A 22,390-nucleotide genomic window follows, 5' to 3' on the forward strand; every position below is an offset into this window, starting at 1 on the left:
AAGAATGTGTTGGCTCCCCTAGAACTGGAGCTACAGACCCCTTTGAGCCACCATGTGGGTGCTGGGAATTGAACTCAGACTCTTTGCAAGAGCAACCAGTGCTTTTAACCACTGAGCCCTCTCTCTAGCCCTCAAAGCTTTGCTATTTTACTTATTTTTGTTGGTTTTGGTTTTGAGAAAGGGTCTCACTGTGTAGCCCTGGCTGTCCTGGAGTTCACTGTATACACCAGTCTGGCCTTGCACTCAAAGAGACTTGCCTGCCTCTGCCTCCTGAGTGCTGGAATTCAAGGTATGTGCCACCATGCCCAGCACACTAAAGCTTTTCTACGTGTCTTCTCTCTCTAGTTCATCCTGTATATTCCCAGAGGAGACATTTGGCCCAGAAAGAAAGGAGCAACCCGAGCCACTTGATCTTCAGCTTGAGCAGCTGCAGGTGACAAGCTGTGTGTTTTACTCTGAGAGGACGCTGAGCGTCATTTGTCTTTACATTAGAAGTTGGCTGTCTTCTGCCTCATAAAATCTGTTCTGTTTTGTTGACTCCTCACTCAGGGGAACTTGATTTTCTGTCTTCAGAACACCTTTAACCTCTCTCTCGTGTGCGTCCTGGCCTGTCTGAGGCTGTGTCCCTCCTCCTCCTGCTGCTTGCTTACAGAGCTGCTCATTTCCCAGCTCTCACCAAGGCTTCCTTTGCCGCCCTGCACACCTGTCAGCCTCGACTGGACATACTGACAGGGGTGAGGCTAGGTCGTTGGGTTTTTTTTTTTTTTTTTTTAAGAAGCTGAAGTCTCACCCTTGCCCACCCTCTGTGCCTGTAAATGTGGTCCTATTTAGGTGAGTGTCTTTTTTTTTTTAAAATATTTATTTATTTATTATGTATACAATATTCTGTTTGTGTGTATGTCTGCAGGCCAGAAGAGGGCACCAGACCTCATTACAGATGGTTGTGAGCCACCATGTGGTTGCTGGGAATTGAACTCAGGACCTTTGGAAGAGCAGGCAATGCTCTTAACCGCTGAGCCATCTCTCCAGCCCCGGTCGTTGGGTTTTTAAAAAACGTGTTTATTCAGTGTGTATGTGTGTATGTGGGTGTGCGCCACAGCCTGTCTGTGGAGGTCAGAGGACAATTGTGTGGGTGTGATTTTGCTCCCTCTCAGCATGTGGGTCCCCTAGATAGAAATCAGGTTGTCCCAAGCTTGGCAGCAAGCATCCCCACCTGCTGAGCCATCTTGCCGTCCCATGGGACTGTTTGTCTTTAGTTATGTGTTAAGTATCTTCATTAGTCTTTGTTCTTCAACTGTCGCCATGCTTATTTCTGTTATTTTGATCCTCTGGAGTAGCGCTATCCAAACTGCTTCCTGGAGTCATGGAGCCTGCCCTGACTGCAGACTGCGCAGTGGCCTTCAACACGCAGCTGCTGCACATTTGCATGCGGCTGTACACTGAGGTCACCTGATGGTTATTGCCAGCTGTTCCAGCAACCCTAGCGCCTGCCGTACTGGGCAGTGTAGTCTTCAGCGCAGCGCTGCCCTGGCTGCAGGCATGCTCTGCCTCCTCTGTGATGCTGTGTTCATTGGCTTGAAGCTGCTGTGACAGTCACGGACTCGGGACTTAAAGAACAGATAACATCCAAGATCAAAGTGCTACAGCTTAGTCCTCCGTGGGATGCTGCTTCTTGACGTGCAAATGAAGTTTTCCTAGTTCTTGTGTGTGTGTGTGTGTGTGTCTGTCTGTCTGTCCTGATCTCATTGATCATCTCTTCATCTTTTGATTTTTTTGTCCTTGTCTCTCAAGTGTTAGGATTACAGGTGTGCACCATCACACAGTTTTATGCGGTGCTGGGGATCAAACCCAGGACTTGTGTATGTTAGACAAGCGCTCAGTATAAACCGGGTTATATCTCCCGGCCCTTGCTCACGTCTCCTTGTAAAGATGCAGTCGGCATGGATTATGGCCTCTCTGATGTTTTACTTTAGTAACCCCTTTAAACCCTCCATCTTAAACAGCCCTATCCTGAGGCCTGGAGATATAACCCCCCTATCTTAAACAGCCCTATTCTGAGGCCTGGAGATAGGACTCTTTATAGCGTGTGACTCTCTCTTGGGAGGGAGTCACACTTCAACCTATGACAGGTTTTTTCCAGCCCTTGAAATCCCTTTTGCCCAAATGTCTGTAATAACTGGTTTCTCCTTGCTCTGGTAAATGACAGAGCTCCCCTGTGCTCCATCTTATACCCCACTGTGTGGCTGCACCCTGTGACTCTTGTTAATCCTCTGGGCTTGAGAACCTCACCCCCTACACGTACCCTTTTTTCATGCTAGATGCAAGGCGAGGCCTCTGAATCTCGGCTCTCCTCTAGGGTGTTCAGTCTGGTTGGACTGTTCATTGGCCTGTGTTTTCTGTCATCCATAGCTCTTGTCAGCTTCATGATTGACTCTGAGAACAAAGACCAATGTTCTTATGTTTTCTCATTTAACTTATAGCTGTTTGGATTCTATTTTCTGGGTAGGGTTTTGTTTTGTTTTTCTCACTTTGCCAGTTTCTGCTTCTATGCCTGGGGACCCTGGTGTGTTCAGGGAGAGAGTGCTATCCACTTGGTGGGATCTGCCCTGGGCCTGCCTGTCCCAGTCTGAGGCCTTTGCATCCACCACGAGGGTCCATCCTGCCCCTGGTTCTTTTCTGGGAGTCCTGACTGCAGGATCTCCACCTGCCAGCAGTGGGTGGACATTGATTCACACTGCTTCTGCTTTTCATAAGTTTATGAATAACATTTTTCTTAAAAGTGTGTGTCAGGAGGGTGTAGAGCTAGAAATGATGGGTTCTATGTCTAATTAAAAAAAATGCTTGCAGGTGTATGTAAGTGTTCACAGACGACAGTCCTCTGCAGTTTTCCTGACTGGTCTCACCACAGCTGCGGAGTGGACATCACCAAAGTGTGCATGCTCCGTCTCTTGTGTGTTCGTGTCTTTTCGTTCTTCCTGAAGCTGATGTCTTTTCACTTGCTTTTCAACTATTATTCCATTCGTTGTGGCTTTCTTTATTCCTTCTCTTTGCCCATTTTGCTTCTGTTGTCTTTGTTCTTTTCTCTAGTTGACTAATTCCCAGCACTGTTCGCCTTTGTGCCCGGATGGAGGTGTTTGCTTTCATGCTTTTGCTTGTTGGGCCCTACCATCTCTTTCTTTGGAGTGGGCCAAGGGATCCTCGGTGACTCCACCCTTCTGACTCCCATTGCTTATCCCTTGTTTACCCTCAGTGAGACAGCACTGTCCCACATCTTCTTGTTGTCACAGGGCCAAATCTGTCTCAGCAGTTTCACGATCCTTATTTCTCTAGCAATAAGAACATAAGTCTTGTTTTGAAAGGTAGTTTTGAGGAAATGGGTTCAGTGGCTACGTTTTCCATATATGCGGATCCATCCGTTCTGTGCTGAAGAGAGTGCTCTGAACCTGCAAGGGCAGAGCCTGTACTTAGGGCTAGGGACTTGGCGGCAACTAGAAATCCACTTGGGTTGCCTCTTCCTTTTTGTAGGGACTGTATCGTTGCCCCACATCTGAACAAGTCCAGAATCGGGCCCTGAGAGGGATGTTGAGAGGCAGAGAGGATGCCATAGAAGTTGGAATGAGGAAGTGTGGAGGCCTATCCTACCTCCATGTGGCTCATGGTAGGTCTGAGGCAGAGAAGTGTCAGTCACAGCACCCGGGGGCAGTGAGCAGAGACCTCAGGCCAGAGCAGGTTCTCCTGAGAGACATGGGGATCGGCTTCAGGGAGACACTGATTTGAGACTGAGGCTGGCACAGGAATAGGACCTGATGTCAAAAGTGATTGTGTTATGTCCAAATCTGTGGGTCCCCACAAAAGCCAGCAAAAGAGACAGAGTCCCGTATATAAAAGCAAAGAGCCTTTATTTTAATCAAGTTTGCAAACTCAGTCTTTCCACATGTCCAACATATTGGAATATCCTGAGAGCCCTGAGCTCAATTAGAATTGGGTTTTTATAGTAGTAAAGGTGGGTGGGGGTGAGGGGGTCTCTGAGGTAAGGACCCCTGATTGGCTGACATCTGTCTAGGTGTGTCCTGGTGAAGTGCTGGTGGCAGGTGTTCCTATCTACAGTGCTTGGAATGCCAGGAATTTCCTTTGAATGGTCTGCTCTTGGGTGGGGGTCTGATAATGCCTGCCAGGCATTGTCTCAGGGTAAGCTATTGAGACTCCAGACTCCATTTAAATTTACCCAGAGTCCCAGGTGATAATGGTTGGAAGACTTAGCTTTCCGGGCTGGCCCCCACAATTGAAGCGGTGAGCTGAATTTATGGACTGGCTAATCTCAGGATGTGAGTGAGAGAGAGTGGCCTTTAGGAGAGCTCTGATGAGGGCGTGAAATGACTGCCAGAACGGCCTCCATGCTGCCTGGAACAGACTTGGGCCAGCGCTCTGAATGCTAGGCATCAGCATTGTCATTACTGGGTGTCAGATCACAGAAGTGCAGAGTTTAGGAGAGGCCTAGGCTTAAGATATGAGACTGGATAAAGGATGCTGGGGGTGGGGAGACAGCTGAACTCTGAGGAGGAGAGATGCCGACGATGGACAGTAGAGGAATCCCGTTAGATACTATAGACACCACTGCGATGGAATGAATGCCCATGGGGAGGATGGCTTCTATTGCTGCCATGGCCTCTTGTGCATGCTGTTCTCAGGCTGTAGCCACTGCTTCTGTGGGTCCTGGGATCCTGCCAGGACACTGGTGGATGGGAAGAAGTACTGTGCCGTGTCTGTACCAGGGTCAGTTGTGTGGCGTATGAATCTAGCTGGGTTTATATTTTGCTCCGAGCACAGCAGGAAATGTCCCAAGAGTAGTAGCAGAACAGGGTGATGGGGCTCACTGACTCACCTGTCCTGTGTGGTCCTTTAGGAGAACTCGACAAGTTTACATGTAGGACTGGAAGAAGACCCCAGGCACGAAGCAGGTGTGTTGAATTCTTCCCTCGATTTCCAACTCAATGAGGACAAGTCACACAGCCACCACCTGAGGCCCGAGGAAGCAGAACAGGAGAGACTCCCACTTGGATTCTCAGACCAGCACAGCCAAGGTGTGTCCCATCTATCCATCCAGGCTCCTTATTTTCCTGCCAGTGCCAGTTCTTGGGGCGTGTCTCGGGAGAAGGCTGCCGCTTTCCTCGTGTTTTCTGCCCATGGAGCACCTGGACACATGGCTGCTTCGGCTCTCATTAGTGATGTCCACACGAAGACCATGAGCCTGCCACAGTGTAATGCAGACCCCTGCTGTAGGGACTCATCCCTCACAGTTAGATGGGGCTGATTCGGGGAGTGCTGGCCTTAGCGCAGGACACCTGCCTGCTGTTGAATGCGCAGTTAGATGGGGCTGATTCGGGGAGTGCTGGCCTTAGCGCAGGACACCTGCCTGCTGTTGAATGAGGCTGAGTTAGGAGAGTGCTGGCCTTAGCGCAAGACACCTGCCTGCTGTTGGCTTGCTCTGTCTATAGAGATGGTTTTCTCCAGACCAGGGTTGGGTCTGATGAAGCCACACTCTGGTCTTAGGGAACTGACGTCACTTTTGAGAAGAGACTTGCAGGAACAGCGTGCAGCACCAGAGGTGACTGCTCACCTAGGGGTCTGATATTAGACTCCGCTCTGCTTCTTCAGGCCTAGCATAGTGGCTCAGCTGGTCAGACCAAGACTGCGGGTCACCCAGGGAGGGTGAGGGAAGGAGCTCATGTGAGGTGGCCTGGAGGGAGTAGCATGTAGCATAGAAAGACTCTGGTTATCTTAGAGGCGTGGTCCACGGGTCTGGATAGTGGTCAGTCCCAGTGACTCTAGAGGTGGGCAGCAGAAGCCAGCTGCTGTGAAACACGGTGACAGAGTGTGTCCATTGCTGTTGAGCCCTCCTGAGTACAGTGGTCCGCTTGCGGAGGAAGTGAGAAAGCCGAGTTGAGGGCCCCACTTCAAGCAGCGATGGGATCAGTTTTGGCCATCCCTTTCTGCGAGGTGAAAGCCTGTGTTGCTCTGGAGTTCCATTCAGCGTTGGACAGGGCAGGGAGAGAGGTGTACAGTCCCGCTTGAGAGCCAGGGGCCAACATGCTCCTGTCCCTTATTGCTCTCGTCCTTGCTGTACCAGGGACATGTTCTGTCATTTGTGCTGCTCATGTCCATGCAGTCCCTGAAGTGTAACTTGTTCTTACTCTAAACGCAGGGCTTGTGCCTTAGTTTCCATCTCCAGAGAAGAAGACCCAGGTCTGATTTAGAGGAGGCCGTGTGCTCAGCTCGCACACTCACTCCCTAGGTGTGCCTCAGTTCAGGCTCAGCCCAATGCCAGTCTCTGTGGGTCTGATGCTGGGCACAGGGTTCACTCTGGGTGACTGGCAGCAGGTCGCACAGCATGCCTGTCCTTAAGGAATACCTTGAGCTGCCTAGGTGTATGCCGTGGAGACACCAGGGAATGTAGGCCAGGGATGTACCTGCAGAGAGGACACTGAAGACCTGGCTTCTCTGCTGCCCTGAGTCAGCATCGGGGTGTTCGAAGAGTGGTGTCCTGTTAGCTGAATAGTGTGCAGGCTGCTGCCATTCTCTTGGTGCTGCTTGTGGAGACAGGGTCTGTGATTGTCTTCCCTCTCCCTTGTTCCTCAAGAGCTCACACAAGGACGTCTCCAGTATGAACAGGACATGGCTTTGGAGGTGGATGCTCAGGTGGCTGCCAGAATCCTGAGTTTGGAAGCTGAACAGAAGGTTAAACTTTCTCTTCTTCAGACTGAGCTTAAGGAAGAAATTGAACTCTTAAAAATAGAGAACAGAAATTTACAGGAGAAGCTTCAGCATGAGACCCACCTGAAGGAGGACCTGGAGAACGTGAGTAATGGCCCTCAGCAAGGCTCTGTTTTCTTGTGGAAGGCGTGTGGTCTGTGCACACCAGGAGGTCCTGAGGACACCCTGAACTATGCATGGCATTGCTGTCGGAGTGTGTGCACCAGATTCTTGAGGAAAGAAATGCAAGTGGGTTTTCCAGAAAACTTTTTTAAGGTCTGGTACCCAAGACCAGAGCCGGTTTAGCTCCTTAAGGAAATGGCCAGGCATCCTCAGAGACTCCCAGGAAGGGCACTGGCAATCTTCTGATCCGCATGCCACTGTCTTCAAAGTATTCCAGATTCTTCACAGCCTTCATGGTGATTGTTCAACTCCTGTGGAAAATTCAGATACCGAGCTTCTCCCTAGGTATTTGTCAGCTTGAGAAAGTCACGGCCATACCATTGTGGGCATGGGCAGAATGGAAAATGTCAGCCTCTTCACAGTTACAAAGGGGCCATCATTACGCAGCCAGCACCACTCGAGGAGTGGAAACTGATATTTGTCTTTTGTTTTCTGTATGTTAACCATGGTCTCTTCATCGTGCTTTTAACCATGTCTGAACACGTCTTTCACGCCTCTGCCCTCTTCATGCCTTTGTTCTTCTTTGTGAATGACTTCATAGATTTTCATTCTCCATCAGAAAAGAACTTTAGAGAAGTCTCTTTTTGCCTACAAGTTTGATTATCAAATTGCCTTTAAAATTAAGGACCTGGTAAAGACTTGGATAAGCTAGTAATAGATAAAGCTTTGTGGAAAGTTGTGTGAACCACCTTGCCCAAGTCAGCAGCCAATCATGTGGCCTTTGATCTTTCCAGACAGAGTTTCCTAAACAATAGATGTTTGTTTCCCAGGCCATATTTTTATCTGGAGAATCAATTCAAGAAAGAAATGTGGCCAGGCATGGTGGTACATGGCTTTAATCCCAGTACTTCAAAAGCAGGGACAGGCAGATCTTTGACTTTGAGGCCAGCCTGGTCTATATACAGAATTCCATGATAGTCAGGGTTACACACAGAAACCCTTTCTCAAAAAACAAAACGAGCAGCCAGGTGGTGGTGGCGCATGCCTTTAATCCCAGCACTCGGGAGGCAGAAGCAGGCGGATCTCTGTGAGTTCGAGACCAGCCTGGTCTACAAGAGCTAGTTCCAGGACAGGATCCAAAGCTACAGAGAAACCCTGTCTCAAAAAAACAAAACAACAACAACAACAACAAAAAAAACCCAACAAAACAAGCAAACAACAAAAATAGTAAGAAGAAGGGAATGTGGAATTCTCCTATAGTAATTTTGTTTAATTTTTGCTTTAAACATTTTGAAGTTCTGTTATACATTTACATGTTTATGATTATATCTTCCTGGAAGATTTACCTTTTTATTATTAATGAAATATCTCCTTATACTCTTTGCCTTAAAATCAGTTTTCTCTTTTTTATTAGTATAGTTATGCCATCCTTGATGTTCGTGTAAAAAAAAAGTTTTTGACATAACAGTCTTGCTGAATTATGGAATGCTAGGATTATAGGCGTGTGCCACTCTGTTTAGCATTGTGCTTTTTCTTAGCTTTTTGTTATTATATATTTTTTATTTAGGTTAATGAATATAAAATATATTTCATGTAGAGTGTGTTATATAATATTAACTTATTTTGGCAATCTCTGCCTTCAAATTATAGTGCGGAGTCTACGACCATTTAATGCAGTTACTGATGTTAGATTTAGGCCTGCCACTTTGTTGTTAATTTTCTATATGTTCCTCTGCCCCTTTTTTCTAATCTTTTATGCCGCAGTTTTCTAAGTGTTAACATCCATGTATGTTGTTACCTCAACAAGAACAGAGTTAAAAGATTTGCTCTGAAAAGTCAGGGATTTGAAGAAATTAAGGGAGCCACAGATGGTAGTATATACCTTTAACCCCAGTATCCAGTACTCCAGAGACGAGGGAGGCCTGTGATCAGGAGTTCAAAACCGTCATCCGCTATGTAGTGAGTTTGAGGCCAGCCTGACTTATGTTATGAGATCTCCATCTCATAGTAAAAATAAAAACAGAACAACAACAGAACCCAAAAAGTAAATTAAGAAAACTGAAAGCTATCATGGAAACTAATCATCTTGGACTTTCTTAGCATGTCTGATGCCCTTCACTCCCTCCTGAGGTCATAGGCCATGTGTGCATCGTTTCTCCCTATTTTTAGAATTTCCTTTACTATATCCTGCTGTTTGGGTCCTTTGTACAAGTTTTCTTTTATTTAAAGCCTTTTTTCCATCTTTATCCTTACTCTTCTGCTGCAGTGAAATGTCTTTGACAAGTTGTGTTGTTTTGGTCAGGGTTTCAGTTATAGGCTTGAACCCTGTTCTGATGATTCTATTATCTCTGCCAGCTTGGAACTGTTCCAGATTGATTGTATTATCTCTTTAGCGTGGGTCCCATTTTCCTGTTTTGTTTGCCTGTTTTATATCCTCCAGCTTTGTGTTACATCTGGATATTGTAGGCAATGTGTTATGAGATTGGATTCTACAGGGCTTTGAAATTGCGTTTCCCCAGTTATCTTGATGGATTCGGAGTCCACGTGTCATCTCTGTTTTGGGATGAATGTTTTGTTCAGTTCTTGTAGCTTTAGCCTGCCTGCTCTCAGAGCCCATTCTACGTCTGCATTAATTGGAGTCAGCCTGGGATTGGGCCATGTCTGGTGCTCTGCTCAGGAAGAGTTGGCCTGATTAGATTTGTTTCCTCGTCACCAGAAGAAAGGAACTTAGTCTTTAGCTTGATGGACAGGTCACACTCACATTCCTTTTTTGACACTGATGTGATTCTTATTGATGGTAGAGTTTATTCCCTACTCTTTTCTTTCTTAGAATTTAAGGTATCTGCCTAGCCTAAGCTTTTTTATTTATTTTCCTCTTCAAGCGCCCTTTAGAATTATTTTGTTTGTTATAGATCAGGTGACTTAAACTTGTCTCTCTTGGGTTTCTCCTCTTGCTGTCCTGGATGAGGTCCCCCTTGCAAAAGACCCATAGATTCGTCTTTGCTGCAGGCGCATGTGAATGCGTGCCCATGTGCTTGTGTGCATGGCTTCAGGTGTTGGGTTTTATGGCATAAAAGTTTCCAGGTGTAAAAGTTTAACTTTTGTCTATTTTAGGGTATTTTCATTCCCATCAAAATTGGATGGATTCCCACTGCTGTGTTTTGAAATAAACTGTAGAAATTTCCGTGTTCAGGGACACACTGGGGTCATCGCATCCAACAATCTTTTCCTGTAGTTTCTTTCCTCTTATATAAAACCTTCTCATCTTATAGGTCAAATGTAGTCTAGTTGAAGACCATCAGGTAAAACTAAATAAAGCTGAGGAGAAGATTCAGCTGTTGAAACAAGAATTCCAAAGAAAGAAAGCAGAATGGGAACGTTCACACGAGGCCCTAAAGAGAGAAGCCGAAGAGAGATTAACCTCCATGTTTCTCGAGCTAAGAGAAAAGGCCGAGTGTGAGAAACAGTCCATAATAAGCAGGTTTGAGCTTCGGGAGTCTGGCATGAGGCACCTGCAGGACCAGCAGGCAGCCCAGATCTTGGACCTGGAGAGATCTCTGATGGAGCAGCAGGGCCGCCTGCGGGAGCTAGAACAAGAACTCACTAGAGATGAAGCTCTGCCCTGTAGCCAGTGTGGCCAGGAGCCCCTTGTGGCCCCGGATGAGGAGCATGCCACGCTCCTCCGTGAGAAAGAAGACTGTGCCCTGCAGCTGATGATGGCCCAGAACAGGTGGGTAATGTTGTGCAGTGGTGGGTTTGGTGTGGCGCCTTCTGCCCAGCGTGCTGGCAGGGGTAAGAGGGACCTAGGAGGATGTAGAGAGGGGGCTTGGTTAGGAACCTGGAAGGAAGTGGAACAAGGTGTGTTATACCGCATTTTTACCAACCCAGAAGAGAAGGCTTGTGCTCCACGGTAGGTCTGCTGGGAGTAGCATAGTTACATCCGTCCTCTGGAGCTTGGGTACCTTGCACGGACATGAGTGTGCGTGCTCCTGGGTGTCTTCATCCTTGTTTGCTTGTTTGGTTTTGAGAAGAGGTCTCCTTTTGGTGCCCAAGCTGTCTTAAAGGTACACTACAGTCCTCTAGCCTCAGCCTCTTAAATGCTGGACTATAAGTACATCCTGCCATATCTAGCTTTTGTTTTGAGACATAGCCTTGTCGTATAGGCTTTGTTGACCGCATACTCTCTGTGTAGCCCTGGCTGGCCCCTAACTCCTAATCCTTCCACCTTTATCTTCTGCATGCTGTGGTTATATGTACTGTGCCCATATATGCTTTTATTCTTTGTTTTCATGTTTTAAAATCTCAGTAACAGATCTTTTTTTATAATAAACTGAATTTTATTTTTTATTCTTTTTAATGTTTTCATATATTTAAATTCTTGAAAGCTATTTTCTGTGTATGGGTAGTGTTCTGTCTGTATGTCTGTGTACTACATGCCTACCTGTTACCTCTGGAGGCCAGAAGAGAGCATCAAATCACCAGGAACTGGAGTTTCAGGTGTTTTTGAGCTGCCACGTGGGTGCAGGGAATTGAACCCATGCCCTGGAAGAGCAGCCAGTGCCCTTAACTCCTCAGCCATCTCTCTAATCTCTCAGTGACAAAATCTTTTTATTTGGTTGGTTTTTTTGAGACAGGGTCTTTCTGTAGTCCTGGCTTTCCTAGAACCTACAATTTAGACCAATCTGGTTTCCAGTGTACCGAGATCTGCCTACCTTTGCTTCCCAAGTTCCAGGATTAAAGTCATTGCCACCGTACTTGGCATGCAGTAACAGAATCTTAAGCCTCACTTATGAGGTCTTATGCGAATGTCCTTCATTGAGATGAGTGTTTTGTGAGTCTTTTCAGCTTTAAGCATATGGTTTTAAAAGTAAACATTTCCTTCTAAGTCAAGTTTCCTTGAAGTTACAGATTTAGAACAGAAACTGATTATTCAGCCCCCAGTCCTCAGGCTGGAGAGACTGATGTATGCTTGCCATGGGACTGTTGAATCTGCAGTGGATTGGCCCCCATCGTTCTCCACCTTCCCCAGCTTCTCAGCATCCGAATGCTAAGGACTCTGGGTTTGAGATTGGAGTTCAGGTGCAGACCTGTTATTGTCTGGGTTGGATCTCCAATTCCACAGGACCTTTGAGATCCTGTCTTACAGAGATCCTACAGCTCAGTACTCTGTGGAAGACCGAAAGCCCTTGGTCCTGGGAGGTGGCTCCATGGGGAAGAGGGCGTGTCAAGGCTGGGCCTGGCTGCCGTCCCTGTTAGCTGGGAAATGTAGTTTGTGACTCAGAGGGGCTATGTACAGTGTGCCCATATGCCCTATTGCTTGTGTTCTCCTTGAGTGTTGCCTCAGGTTTTTGGAAGAGCGTAAAGAGATTATGGAGACGTTTGCCAAGGAACAAGACGCTTTCTTTCGGGATGCCCAGGAGAAGCACACCCATGAACTCCAGCTCCTGCAGCAGGGACACCAGCAGCAACTTCAGGCCCTGAGGATGGAGCTCGAGACCAAGCACCACTCTGAGCTCGCCGAACAGCTTGCCTCCCTGGAGAGCAGGCAGCAGGTACTTCTTGAGACGCATGTGTCTGAACTGCAGGTAAAACACAATGCTGAAATCAGCGCTTTAGAGATGAGACATTTGTCCAGTTTGGAGGCGTTGGAATCCTGTTACTTGGCCGACATTCAGACTATTCGGGATGAACACAGAAAGGCTTTGGAGCTTTTGCGAGCAGAGCTCGAGGAACAGCTACAGAAAAAGGACTCTTCTCACAAAGAGCTTTTGACACGTGAGTTGGAAAAACTGAAACTGAAACACGATGAGGAGCTTCAGTCTGCGGAAGACAGCTTGAGAGTCAGAATGCAGGCCAGACACACAGGGACCAGGAAAGACCCGGCCACTGACCTTCCAGGCGCACAGCAGGTGAGGTGCCGGGGCCCCTTCCTTGATTCAGGACTGGATCTCCTGATTACTCATGTATGGGCCACATGTTATATGTGTCTGGGCGTTTGTGCACATGCATCTCTGTGTCTTGTTTAACACACCTGAATGTGTCTGTGAACCTATGTCTCTTGTGCCCGTGTCTGCCTCTCTGTGTATACACTCTGTGTTGGCACATACGTGTCTGTGTGTGTGTGTGTGTGTGTGTGTGTGTGTGTGTGTATCTGTATCTCTTATTGGTTGATAGCAGTGTTGATTTATGGGCTCACTGTAGATGATTGGAACAGTCAGGTAGGGTTGCATTGCTAGGTCTCGGAACTCCCTGAAGCCGACCCAAGTCCCTCCTGTGCATCCTAGTTTTGAGACCACAGTAGATGGATCTGATTTTTATGTTGTGCATGCAAAGCCTTGTTTCCCTTTTTGATTGATATTTCCTGATATTCAGTGGGTATTTTGTTTATTTGTTTGCTTTGTTTTTTGGCATGAAGAACATGGTGTGATAGTCCCTTTGGCTGGTACTTCAAGTTTTTTATATGAAGAGGAAATTTCTGGCAAACTCACAGTTGGCTCATGTCTGTTCACAAGACATAGGAGTTTGTTACTGTGAATAAGCCCTACCTACCAACTTAAAACCCATTTAGTGTGCTTTACACTTCTTTGCCCTTCCTAGATGGTGGATTCTATCTTCCTGAAATGGGTTAGGCTGTTGTGTAGTAATGCATGGAGCAACTGGGAGAGCCTAGGTGCATCCTACCTAATATCTAGACTGACCTACTGTGTGTAGTGCATCCGTCCTAATGTCTAGACTGATCTCCTGTGTATGGTGCATCCATCCTGATGTCTATACTGACCTATTTGTGTGGTGCGTCTGTCCTAATGTCTAGAATGACCTACTGTGTGTGGTGCATCCATCCTAATGTCTAGACTGACCTACTACGTGTAGTGCATCCATCCTAATGTCTAGACTGACCTATTATATGTGGTGCGTCCATCCTAATGTCTAGACTGACCTACTGTGTATGGTGCGTCCATCCTAATGTCTAGAGTGACCTAGAGACAGGAGCCATTCTGTTTCTCTGGACTAATTTGGAGAACTGTTTTGGACTGCTGGGAGGTCTTCAATACCATCCTGTACTCTAGAACTGCAACTTTGGTTAGTAGACATCTATTCTCCCTTGCCACAAACCAGTACAAGTTAAGGGACTGGACCTTATTCCCAGTCCACGGATCTGAACCTGTGGATCATCTCTTTTTTTTTTTAAAAAAAACTTTTTTTTATTTATTTACTTATTTATTTACTTTATTATGTTTGTTGGTGTGAAGGTGTCAGATCTCATGGAACTGCATTTTCAGACAGTTGTGAGCTGCCATGTGGGTGCTGGGAATCGAACCCGGGTCCTCTGGAAGAGCAGTCAGTGCTCTTAACCGCTGAGCCATCTCTCCAGCCCCGGATCATCTCTTTTTGTTTATTTTATTTATTTATTTATTTGTTTGTTTATTTATTTATTTATTTATTTTGTTTTTCGAGACAGGGTTTCTCTCTGGCTTTGGAGCCTGTCCTGGAACTAGCTCTTGTAGACCAGGCTGGTCTCGAACTCTCAGAGATCCGCCTGCCTCTGCCTCCCGAGTGCTGGGATTAAAGGCATGTGCCACCACCGCCCGGCTATTTTTTTTTTTAGTTGAAAAAATTTCCACCTCCTCCCCATTTCCCATTTCCCTCCCCCTCCTCCCACACATTGCGCCCCCCCCCCCCCCCCCCCCCCCGTGGATCGTCTTAATTCATTTGGTTTAAAGAGAATTGGGTTCTGGGTTGGAGAGATGGTTCAGCACTTGCTGCTTTTCCAGAGGGTCCAGGTTTTTGGTTCCCAGCACCCATGCCAAGCAGCTCACAACTGCCTGTAACTCCAGCTCCAGGAGGTTCAACACCTCTGACCTCTGCTGACACCTGCTCTTCTATACCCATACCCACATGCAGACACACACACCTTACATAATTAAAAATGATAGAAATGCATCTTAAAATTCTAAGATAAAGTTTATTTTAAAAGTAAAAGCATGCGTCTCACACAAATACTTTAAGTCGTGGTTGAACTTTATTGTTGACAGAATTTAACTATAGGAAGCATTTGGAATGATTACCAATTCCTGCACATATTACACTCCTGGGATGGGGAAATCTGGGGTATGCTATGGCTTGACACCATGGAAACTCTCTCTCAGCAGGAGGAACTGAGGGCTCAGAGGACCCTGCTAGAGAAGGACGGGCATGCAGCCTTGGGTAGCGTGGGTGCTGAGGTCCTGCTGCACCAAGCTGTGCCTGAGGATCTGGGAGCCCCACACACTGTTGAAATGCAGAAGCCACAAGCAGAGTTGGCCAAACCTCCAGAGCTGCAGGCATCTCAGGAACAGGCTGCACAGGTAAGCTTCCCCATGTATCATCCCATAGGGTAGCACATTGGTGATGCTGTGCTGTCTAGGGCCATTTGATGACCACCGTGGAGCCACACTGGCCATGGATACTGGGGTCTCTGCTGGAGCTCAGATCAGTGGGGAGTAATGTTTTGGTTTTGAGTTTGATTTGTGTGTATTTGTATATGCATGTGTCTATGTTTGTTTGCATTCGTGTGGATGCACTCAGTGTGTGTGTGTGTGTGTGTGTGTGTGTGTGTGTGTGTGTGTGTTTGTACATGTGTGGAGGCAGGAGGTTGACTGTCAAATGTCTTTCTCAATCATTCCATCTTATTTCTTGAAGTTGAGTCTCTCCCTTGAATCCAGACCTCACTGTTGGAGCTAGTCTAGAAGGCCAGATTGCTCTGAGGATTGTGTCTTTGCCTTCTGCTTGCTGCGATTATAGGCAAGTCTTCTTGCTTTTATGTGATACTGGGGATTTGAACTCTTGTCCTCAGAGTTAGGGCAAATACTTTACCTGCTGCTGTCCTATCTTAAGAGCAGTATTTAAATGCCTGCTCACAAAGACAGAACACAGGTAGGCATCGACTCAACTGTAGGAATCAACCATGTGGAGAGAGTAGAGGATGTGATGGAGTAAGCTGCTGCACATGGTTGATACTGTCGGCACAGTGCAGTTTGTGCACACAGGCACATATATGTATATATATAATATACACAGTCTGGTTTCTTCTTCAGAATATATATATATATATATATTTGGGAGGCAGAGGCAGGTGGATCTCTGGGAGTTTGAGGCCAGCCTGGTTTACAAGAGCTAGTTCCAGGACAGGCTCCAAAACTACTGAGAAACCTTTTCTCAAAAAAAAAAAAAAAAAGACAAAACAAGGCTACAATAATATATTTTTTAGCTATCAGATAGAGCCTAGGTTTGCTAGGTTAATAACTCATAGTCACTGCGACATGTGGCTTGATTTCTGAAATTAGAATTTGTAAATCACTTACTTTAAAGTCTAGGTATTGGCCTCTGGGTCCTGCTCAGGGCTCAGCCCTCAAGGGCTGTGATAAAGTGGCAAGGGATCTCAGAAGACGAGATCTGCTGCAGGGTAGTACTGTGCTTGAGAGCCAGAGAGAGTGGACGGGTCTGGAGGGCAGCCTTATACTTCGAGGCTATAGTCTGCCCGCATGCGGTGCTCTCTAGGTTGATTCTCACAAGTGTTGTCCCTCCTGTCTTGAGGGACCGTCCTGAGCTGCCAGTGTGCTAAGAAGCCAGTACCTTTTTAATGATTTGCTCTCCTGTTGACGATGGTAGCTCTTACCCATCCTTTCTGTTGCAACACATGGAATTGGCTTTCAGAGCTATGTATGAAGGTTGTTTTCTGGTTTTCCATGCTTGTTTTGGGCGGTAGTGCTGGTGAGTGCTGGGGACATTTGTGGTAGAACTGTCCTGTAGAGGGCTTGGGGCCGTCTGTGGCTGCACTGTTGAGTGCTTGGCAGTATCTGTAGTGATGCTGTCGATGCTTGAGGTGTCTGATCGATTCTAGGGATGGTGTAGCTTTGCCCCTGTTGGCTGGGTGCATAATTAATGCCTTTTTGCGTGGGTGCTGTGTACAGCTAATTTCAAAGACAGGAACAGTTGGCTGTGATGAGGTAGAGGTGCTATTTTACTATTTTATGTTAATTGAAAAATTACTACATTTTGCCTGGCAATAGTGGTGCATTCCTTTGATCCCAGCACTCAGGAGGCAGAGGCAGGCTGATCTCTGTTAGTTTGAGGTCAACATGGTCTACAAAGCAAATTCCAGGACAGCTGGAATTTGTGAGGCCTTGTGTCAATTTGTTGTTGTTGTTGTTTGTTTGGAGGGGGATTTCAGTATGCACAATATTGAACGGATCAATAACAATCAAATAAACCCTTAACCTTATTGTTCATCAGGCTGCATGCTGGCATTGGTGTTTGTATCATCGGCCCCTGTATAGCCTCTCCAGAACCCACACTCGCTGCAATAGACATTCCTCCATCTCATACCATCCCTAGCTTAAACTTCTGCTTCTATCAGGCTCTGCACGGCGCCTTGTGTGCACTGAGTCTTTAACTTTTGTTCCTATAAGGGTGATTGACTCTTTACCCTTAGCCCTGCATCCATGTGGCTGGGTCTCTTAAGCATAAGCAGTCTTGTCATGTGGTCAGTCTTGCCTTGGCTATGAGACATTTCTTCTGGGGTCTTCTGCTTTGACAGACATTTCAGAGAGCCTCTCAGAGTGCTCCCTAGGATGCCAGGACCAGTGTCCCAGAATAGCAGGGACGTGCTGTTCTTGCTGTCCTCCATGCTCTGTTGATCCACAAATATCTTGCACCTGTCTGGAGACCAAAGTCTCTTCTCAGCAGGCTCATTGAAGAGAACGCGTTAGTCAGGCGGCTGCTTCCCAGATTACCGCCCTTTGGAGTGTGCTTGTGAAAACTAGTCTCTGAAAATGTAAGCTTGATTTCTTTCTTTCTTTTCTGTTTTTGCTTTTCAGAGAGGGTTTCCAGGTAGTCCTGACTGTCCTGGAACTAGCTCTGTAGACCAGGCTGGCCTCGAACTCCCAGAGATCCGCCTGCCTCTGCCTGCTGAGTGTTGGGATTAAAGGCATGCGCCACCAATGGCTAGCTTGATTTCTTTTCGATAGAACTGTGTCCCATGAAGAAGTCTCCCTGGCTGTTGACACTAAGCAAGGACTGTGGTCCAGAGTAGCTGCAGAGTGACCACTGGTGACTGTATAGGGCGGTTTCATATTTTCTTATAGAAAAATCAGACCTGCTCATAGGCTAGTCTTTGGAAGTGGCAAGAGAACTGTCGAAGGTTTTATGTAGTCTGAGTGTCTGTACTTTTCTATTAGCAGTGTTTGCCTTCATTGTAAGTGGTGTTCTTTGTGCGCTGTCTCTCCCTTTTGTTCTTTCCGAGGCTGCTTATTCTAGTTTCTAGTAGACAGTACTTCACTGTATTTTTGTAGGTGGTTAGAGAAATCTAAGAGTAACTTTTTAAAAACATTTTTTGAAAGTTTTATTTTTACTTGTGTGTGTGTGCGTGTGCATGTGTGTATGCATGCGTGTGTGTGTATGCATGCATGTGCTCCACATGTGTGTGGTGCCTGTGGAGGCCAGAAGAGGGTGTTGGATCCTCAGGAACTGGAGTTATGAGTGGTTGTTAGGTGACTGATGGGTGCCGGGAACCACACTCAGATTGTCCAGAAGTGCAGCAAGTGCCGAGTCGTCTTGCCCACCAGACACCATTTTTTATATTGACCATACCAGCAAAATGGTTGTAAAGAAGGCCAAGGCAGCTAGAGGTGGGAAGAAGTTGCAAGGGTGGAACTTTTGGTTAGTCCCCTGTCAGATGAACGTTGTAACTGTGGTGGCCCCCGTGAGGTTCCTGAACATGTGCGGTTCTCCCAGTTGTCCTGAACATGTGCGGTTCTCCCGTTTTGTCTGCTGCAGGCTTTCCTAGGACACTGTGCTCTACTCTTACGGCTCTGCCTGGTGGCAGGTTGGGCTGCCTGCTGTGTGCTAGCCTCCCTTGGAATACGTGTGTCCTGTGTACAAGAAGGTATTCCGTGTGTGCCTTAAAGCCCTTCCTGAGACAGGAACAGTGAAGCCTACACTGAGCTATCCTCTAGCCAGGGGGGTTCCTGCGGCTCAGCTTGAAGGCAGAAGGGTCCAGTGTCAGCCTGTGTATACCTGGGTTCCATTGTTGGCCTTTCCTAGTGGGGTCCTATGTGAACCCCTTTATTTTTTCTGTTCATGGTCAGTGTCAAAGGACCACCAGCTGAATACAGGGGACACAGTTTGCTGGCTCTTCTGTTTTATTGCAGGAGAAATCTAAAAAGAGCTTTAAAAGCATCATTTCTTTTCCTTTTTGAAGATTTATTTTTATTTACATTGTAGGTATAAATATATGTATGTGTGTGTATAATTACAACCTGCTCAGTATGTATAGTTTACACACACACACACACACACACACACACACACACACACACTTTTATCTGCTAAGCCATCTCACCATTTTTTTTTTAATTGACTGGCTTTATAATCTATAAAAGTATAAATGCCTTTTCATACAATTAATCTTTGAAGATTGAGTACATCACATGTCTTCCGATAGCAGTCATGCAGGCTTGAACTTGCTGGTGCCATGGCAGGGTCAGTGTGCTGGTATGTGTATGTCAGGTGCTGTGTTATGTGCGACAGCGTGTTTTCGTTGCTGTATCTCTTACCCTGTGTTTGTACGCTGGGCACTGGGACCAGTGGGAGTTCCGTGATTTTCAAACTCTCGTGGCTACTGAAAGCTAGAGCCACTGTCTGTCAGCAGTGTCAGATGAAAGGGACATGGTCCCAACTGCGAGACCTCACTTGTGCTGGGAGGTGGCTTGACGTGACCGTGACTGCACAGGAAGGCGAGTGGCCAACAGGGCAGTCAAAGCCTCGGGGTGTAGTGAGTATTTTAATAAATAAAGCTTGCCCGCAGACCAGAGAGTAAAACAGCCCCACTGGTCAGCCTTACAGACCAGGCAGTGGTGACCCACACCTTTAATCCCCGTAGCTCACACTAGTTTGCCATAGAAACCAGGCAGTAGTGGCGCACGCCTTTAATCCCAGGCCTAGAGAGGATTATAAAACAGGAGGAGACAGCTCTCACACAGTCTCATTTTGAGGATTCATGGAGGCAGGATCGCCATTTTGGACTAAGGTAGAGGTAAGAGCCAGTGGCTGGCTGTTTTGCTTTTCTGACCTTTAGGTTGAACCCCAGTTTCTCTCTGGGTTTTTATTAATCGTCCCGCACATGTGCAGTTAAAATAACACTGTGAAAAGTAACCATGTCCTGTTACCCAGATTAAGTAGCTTATAGCTTATGCCTCCACAGTGTTTCTCTTTGAGCTCATACCCCTTTCCTTCCCATGGACGCTACCATCTTGTATTTTTAGGTTTTTTTTTTTACACTAATGCGTTTCATTTTTTCCTAGTGCACTTCTGAATAATACACTTGTGTAACTTTGTATTTGAATTTTGCACAAGGGACATATTTTTCACACACACACACCCCTCCGTTTATTTACTATTGGGTGGGCGGGCCTGAATAAGTGACATCATACATGTGGAGGCAAGAGGACAATTTGTGCAAGTTGGTTCTCTCTGCCCTGTGGGAATAGGGTTTGAACTCGGGGTGGCAGGCTTGGCAGCAAGTGCCTTCCTTACCCTTTGAGCTCTTTGCTGGCCCAGTGTCTCTATTGTACATTGAGGCTCAGCACAGCGTGTGAAATGCTCATTGCTGTGCTTCATTTTGTGATGTTACCTCAGCAGGGCCGTTGGCTTTTTCCATTTTCCTGCTTTAATCAGTTAAGTTACTGTGGTTTTTCTTTGGGGTCTCCTGTCCCAATGGTGTGAAACTTCTCAGGATCTGCAGTGCTCAGTTAGAGCCCTCTGCCGTATCCGACATGATTAGGAAATCGTAGCCTCCTCTACTGGGCTCTTCCCACACTTCACACCCTACTTGTCCGGTCAGCCCTACCTGTCCTGCTGGTTTTGGGGCTATGAAATGATGTCATGTTCCCAAGTTTGCACTTCCTTATTTGCCAACGAAGTGAGCATCTCTTCATATGTTTATAGTCAGTCCGTGTTTTTCAAATGTAAAATGCCTGCTTGTATCATTTGATATTTTTTCTATTTTTGAATTTTTTCCTTACACATTTTTGTGGATTTTCTTGTTTTGTTTTGTTTTTCAAGGCAGGGTTTCTCGTGTAACTCTGGCTATCATGGAACTTACTCTATAGACCAGGTTGGCCTTGAACTCACAGATCTGCCTGCCTCTGCCTTCTTGCTGGGATTAAAGGCGTGCACTGCCCCTGCTAGGCACTCGATTATTTCAGATTTATGATTGTTTTGTTCTGAACTAAGATTTTGTTGTTCAGATGGCTTCAAAGTCATGATCCTCTAATGATGTTCTTGTCTTTCGAGCGCTGAGATTACAGCATGTGCTGCTTTGCTGGACTTTCTGGGAAAGTGGGGAAGTGGGGGCAGTGCTGCAGCTCACGCATGCTAAGTGAGCTGTACGCCATCTTGTTCTTTCTGTATGTTTGGATTGCTGAATTGTCTTGCTACTTTTTCTCCCTTCAAGCTTAGACTTTGGGTGCTTGCTTGACAGACCTTCCCCTATTTTATACAGACATTCTCCCTCCATGTGGGAGGACATGCGATAGGGAAGCTGCTACCCAGGCAGCCAGGGTCTGTGTTCTCACGAGTGGTAGCTGCTGACCTTGCCCATGCCTTTCCCCTTGGGAGCCTCTGGAGTCTTGCAGCTCCATCCCTAATCGTGGTGCTCTTCCCCTCACTCCTGCTTGTGTTAGGACTAGCCCAGAATGCCTTGATAGTGGTGATCGAATAGACTTTGAAGCATTGGTTTCTTTGTGGAATAGAAGCATCAAAACTTTGGAGTGGCTGTTTGTAGTAATATCCCTTACTGGATTTTATAGCGCTCTCAGGAGAAATCTTACCCATCTTTTACAGGCTTGATTTGTGCTTAGAGATGTGGACAAGAGATTTAGGTGTTTTGTTTCTTTGTTTGAAACAAGACTTTACTCTGTAGTCTCTTCCCCCAGCATTGCTGAGGTTACCTGAGCATATAGCTGTACCAGGCTTTTTACCTGGGTACCTGAGATTTGAACTCAGATCCTTACAGTGTGCAGCAAGCACCTTTTCTTACTGAGCCATCTCTTCAACCCTCAGTTTAATTTTCTTTTAAGTTACCAATTTAATTTTGAAAACATAGCTCTATAAAAAGTATCAAACTTATTCTAACATTCAGTTGTATTTTTATATTAAGATTATTTGACACTTACTATAACTTAAATTCATTACCAGAGGTGTAGAAAACATTAATAAATGATTAAATGCTATATTGAATAAAGTTACTGGAGCATGCATGTAGAAAAGCACGCCGAGCACTGTGAAATCTGTTTACCATTGGAGAAACTCTGCACTTGTGCCATTTTATCCAGTTCTCAGTTACCGCAACACCACAGAGTTGTCCAAGTTTAAACCTTTAGCGGTTCCAGAGTGTAAGTTAATAAATATGAAATTTTAATTTTCACTTTGAACCTATATGAGTAAAAAGTACAGGGCAGGGCCGGGCGATGGTGGTGCA

At 46.3% G+C, this 22,390-nt stretch overlaps 1 protein-coding gene across 8 annotated transcripts in view; it reads left to right on the forward strand.

Moving 5' to 3' along the window:
- Pcnt (pericentrin) overlaps positions 1–22,390 on the forward strand; it is an 85,809-nt gene that overhangs the window by 14,426 nt on the left and 48,993 nt on the right. For 7 of the 8 annotated variants that reach the window (XM_041634593.1, XM_041634600.1, XM_041634599.1 and 4 more), the window contains exons 10-15: positions 346–433; positions 4,904–5,081; positions 6,638–6,855; positions 10,146–10,603; positions 12,218–12,782; positions 15,021–15,218. In XM_041634593.1, coding sequence (XP_041490527.1) covers positions 346–433; positions 4,904–5,081; positions 6,638–6,855; positions 10,146–10,603; positions 12,218–12,782; positions 15,021–15,218 — 1,705 coding nt within the window. The remainder of the gene's footprint in view (positions 1–345; positions 434–4,903; positions 5,082–6,637; positions 6,856–10,145; positions 10,604–12,217; positions 12,783–15,020; positions 15,219–22,390) is intronic. The other variant, XM_041634594.1, reaches the window with a different exon arrangement.

This window comes from Microtus oregoni, unplaced genomic scaffold (assembly GCF_018167655.1).
Source record: "Microtus oregoni isolate MIOR12 unplaced genomic scaffold, Mior012 000046F_ref0000063, whole genome shotgun sequence".
Lineage (NCBI taxonomy): Eukaryota > Metazoa > Chordata > Mammalia > Rodentia > Cricetidae > Microtus > Microtus oregoni.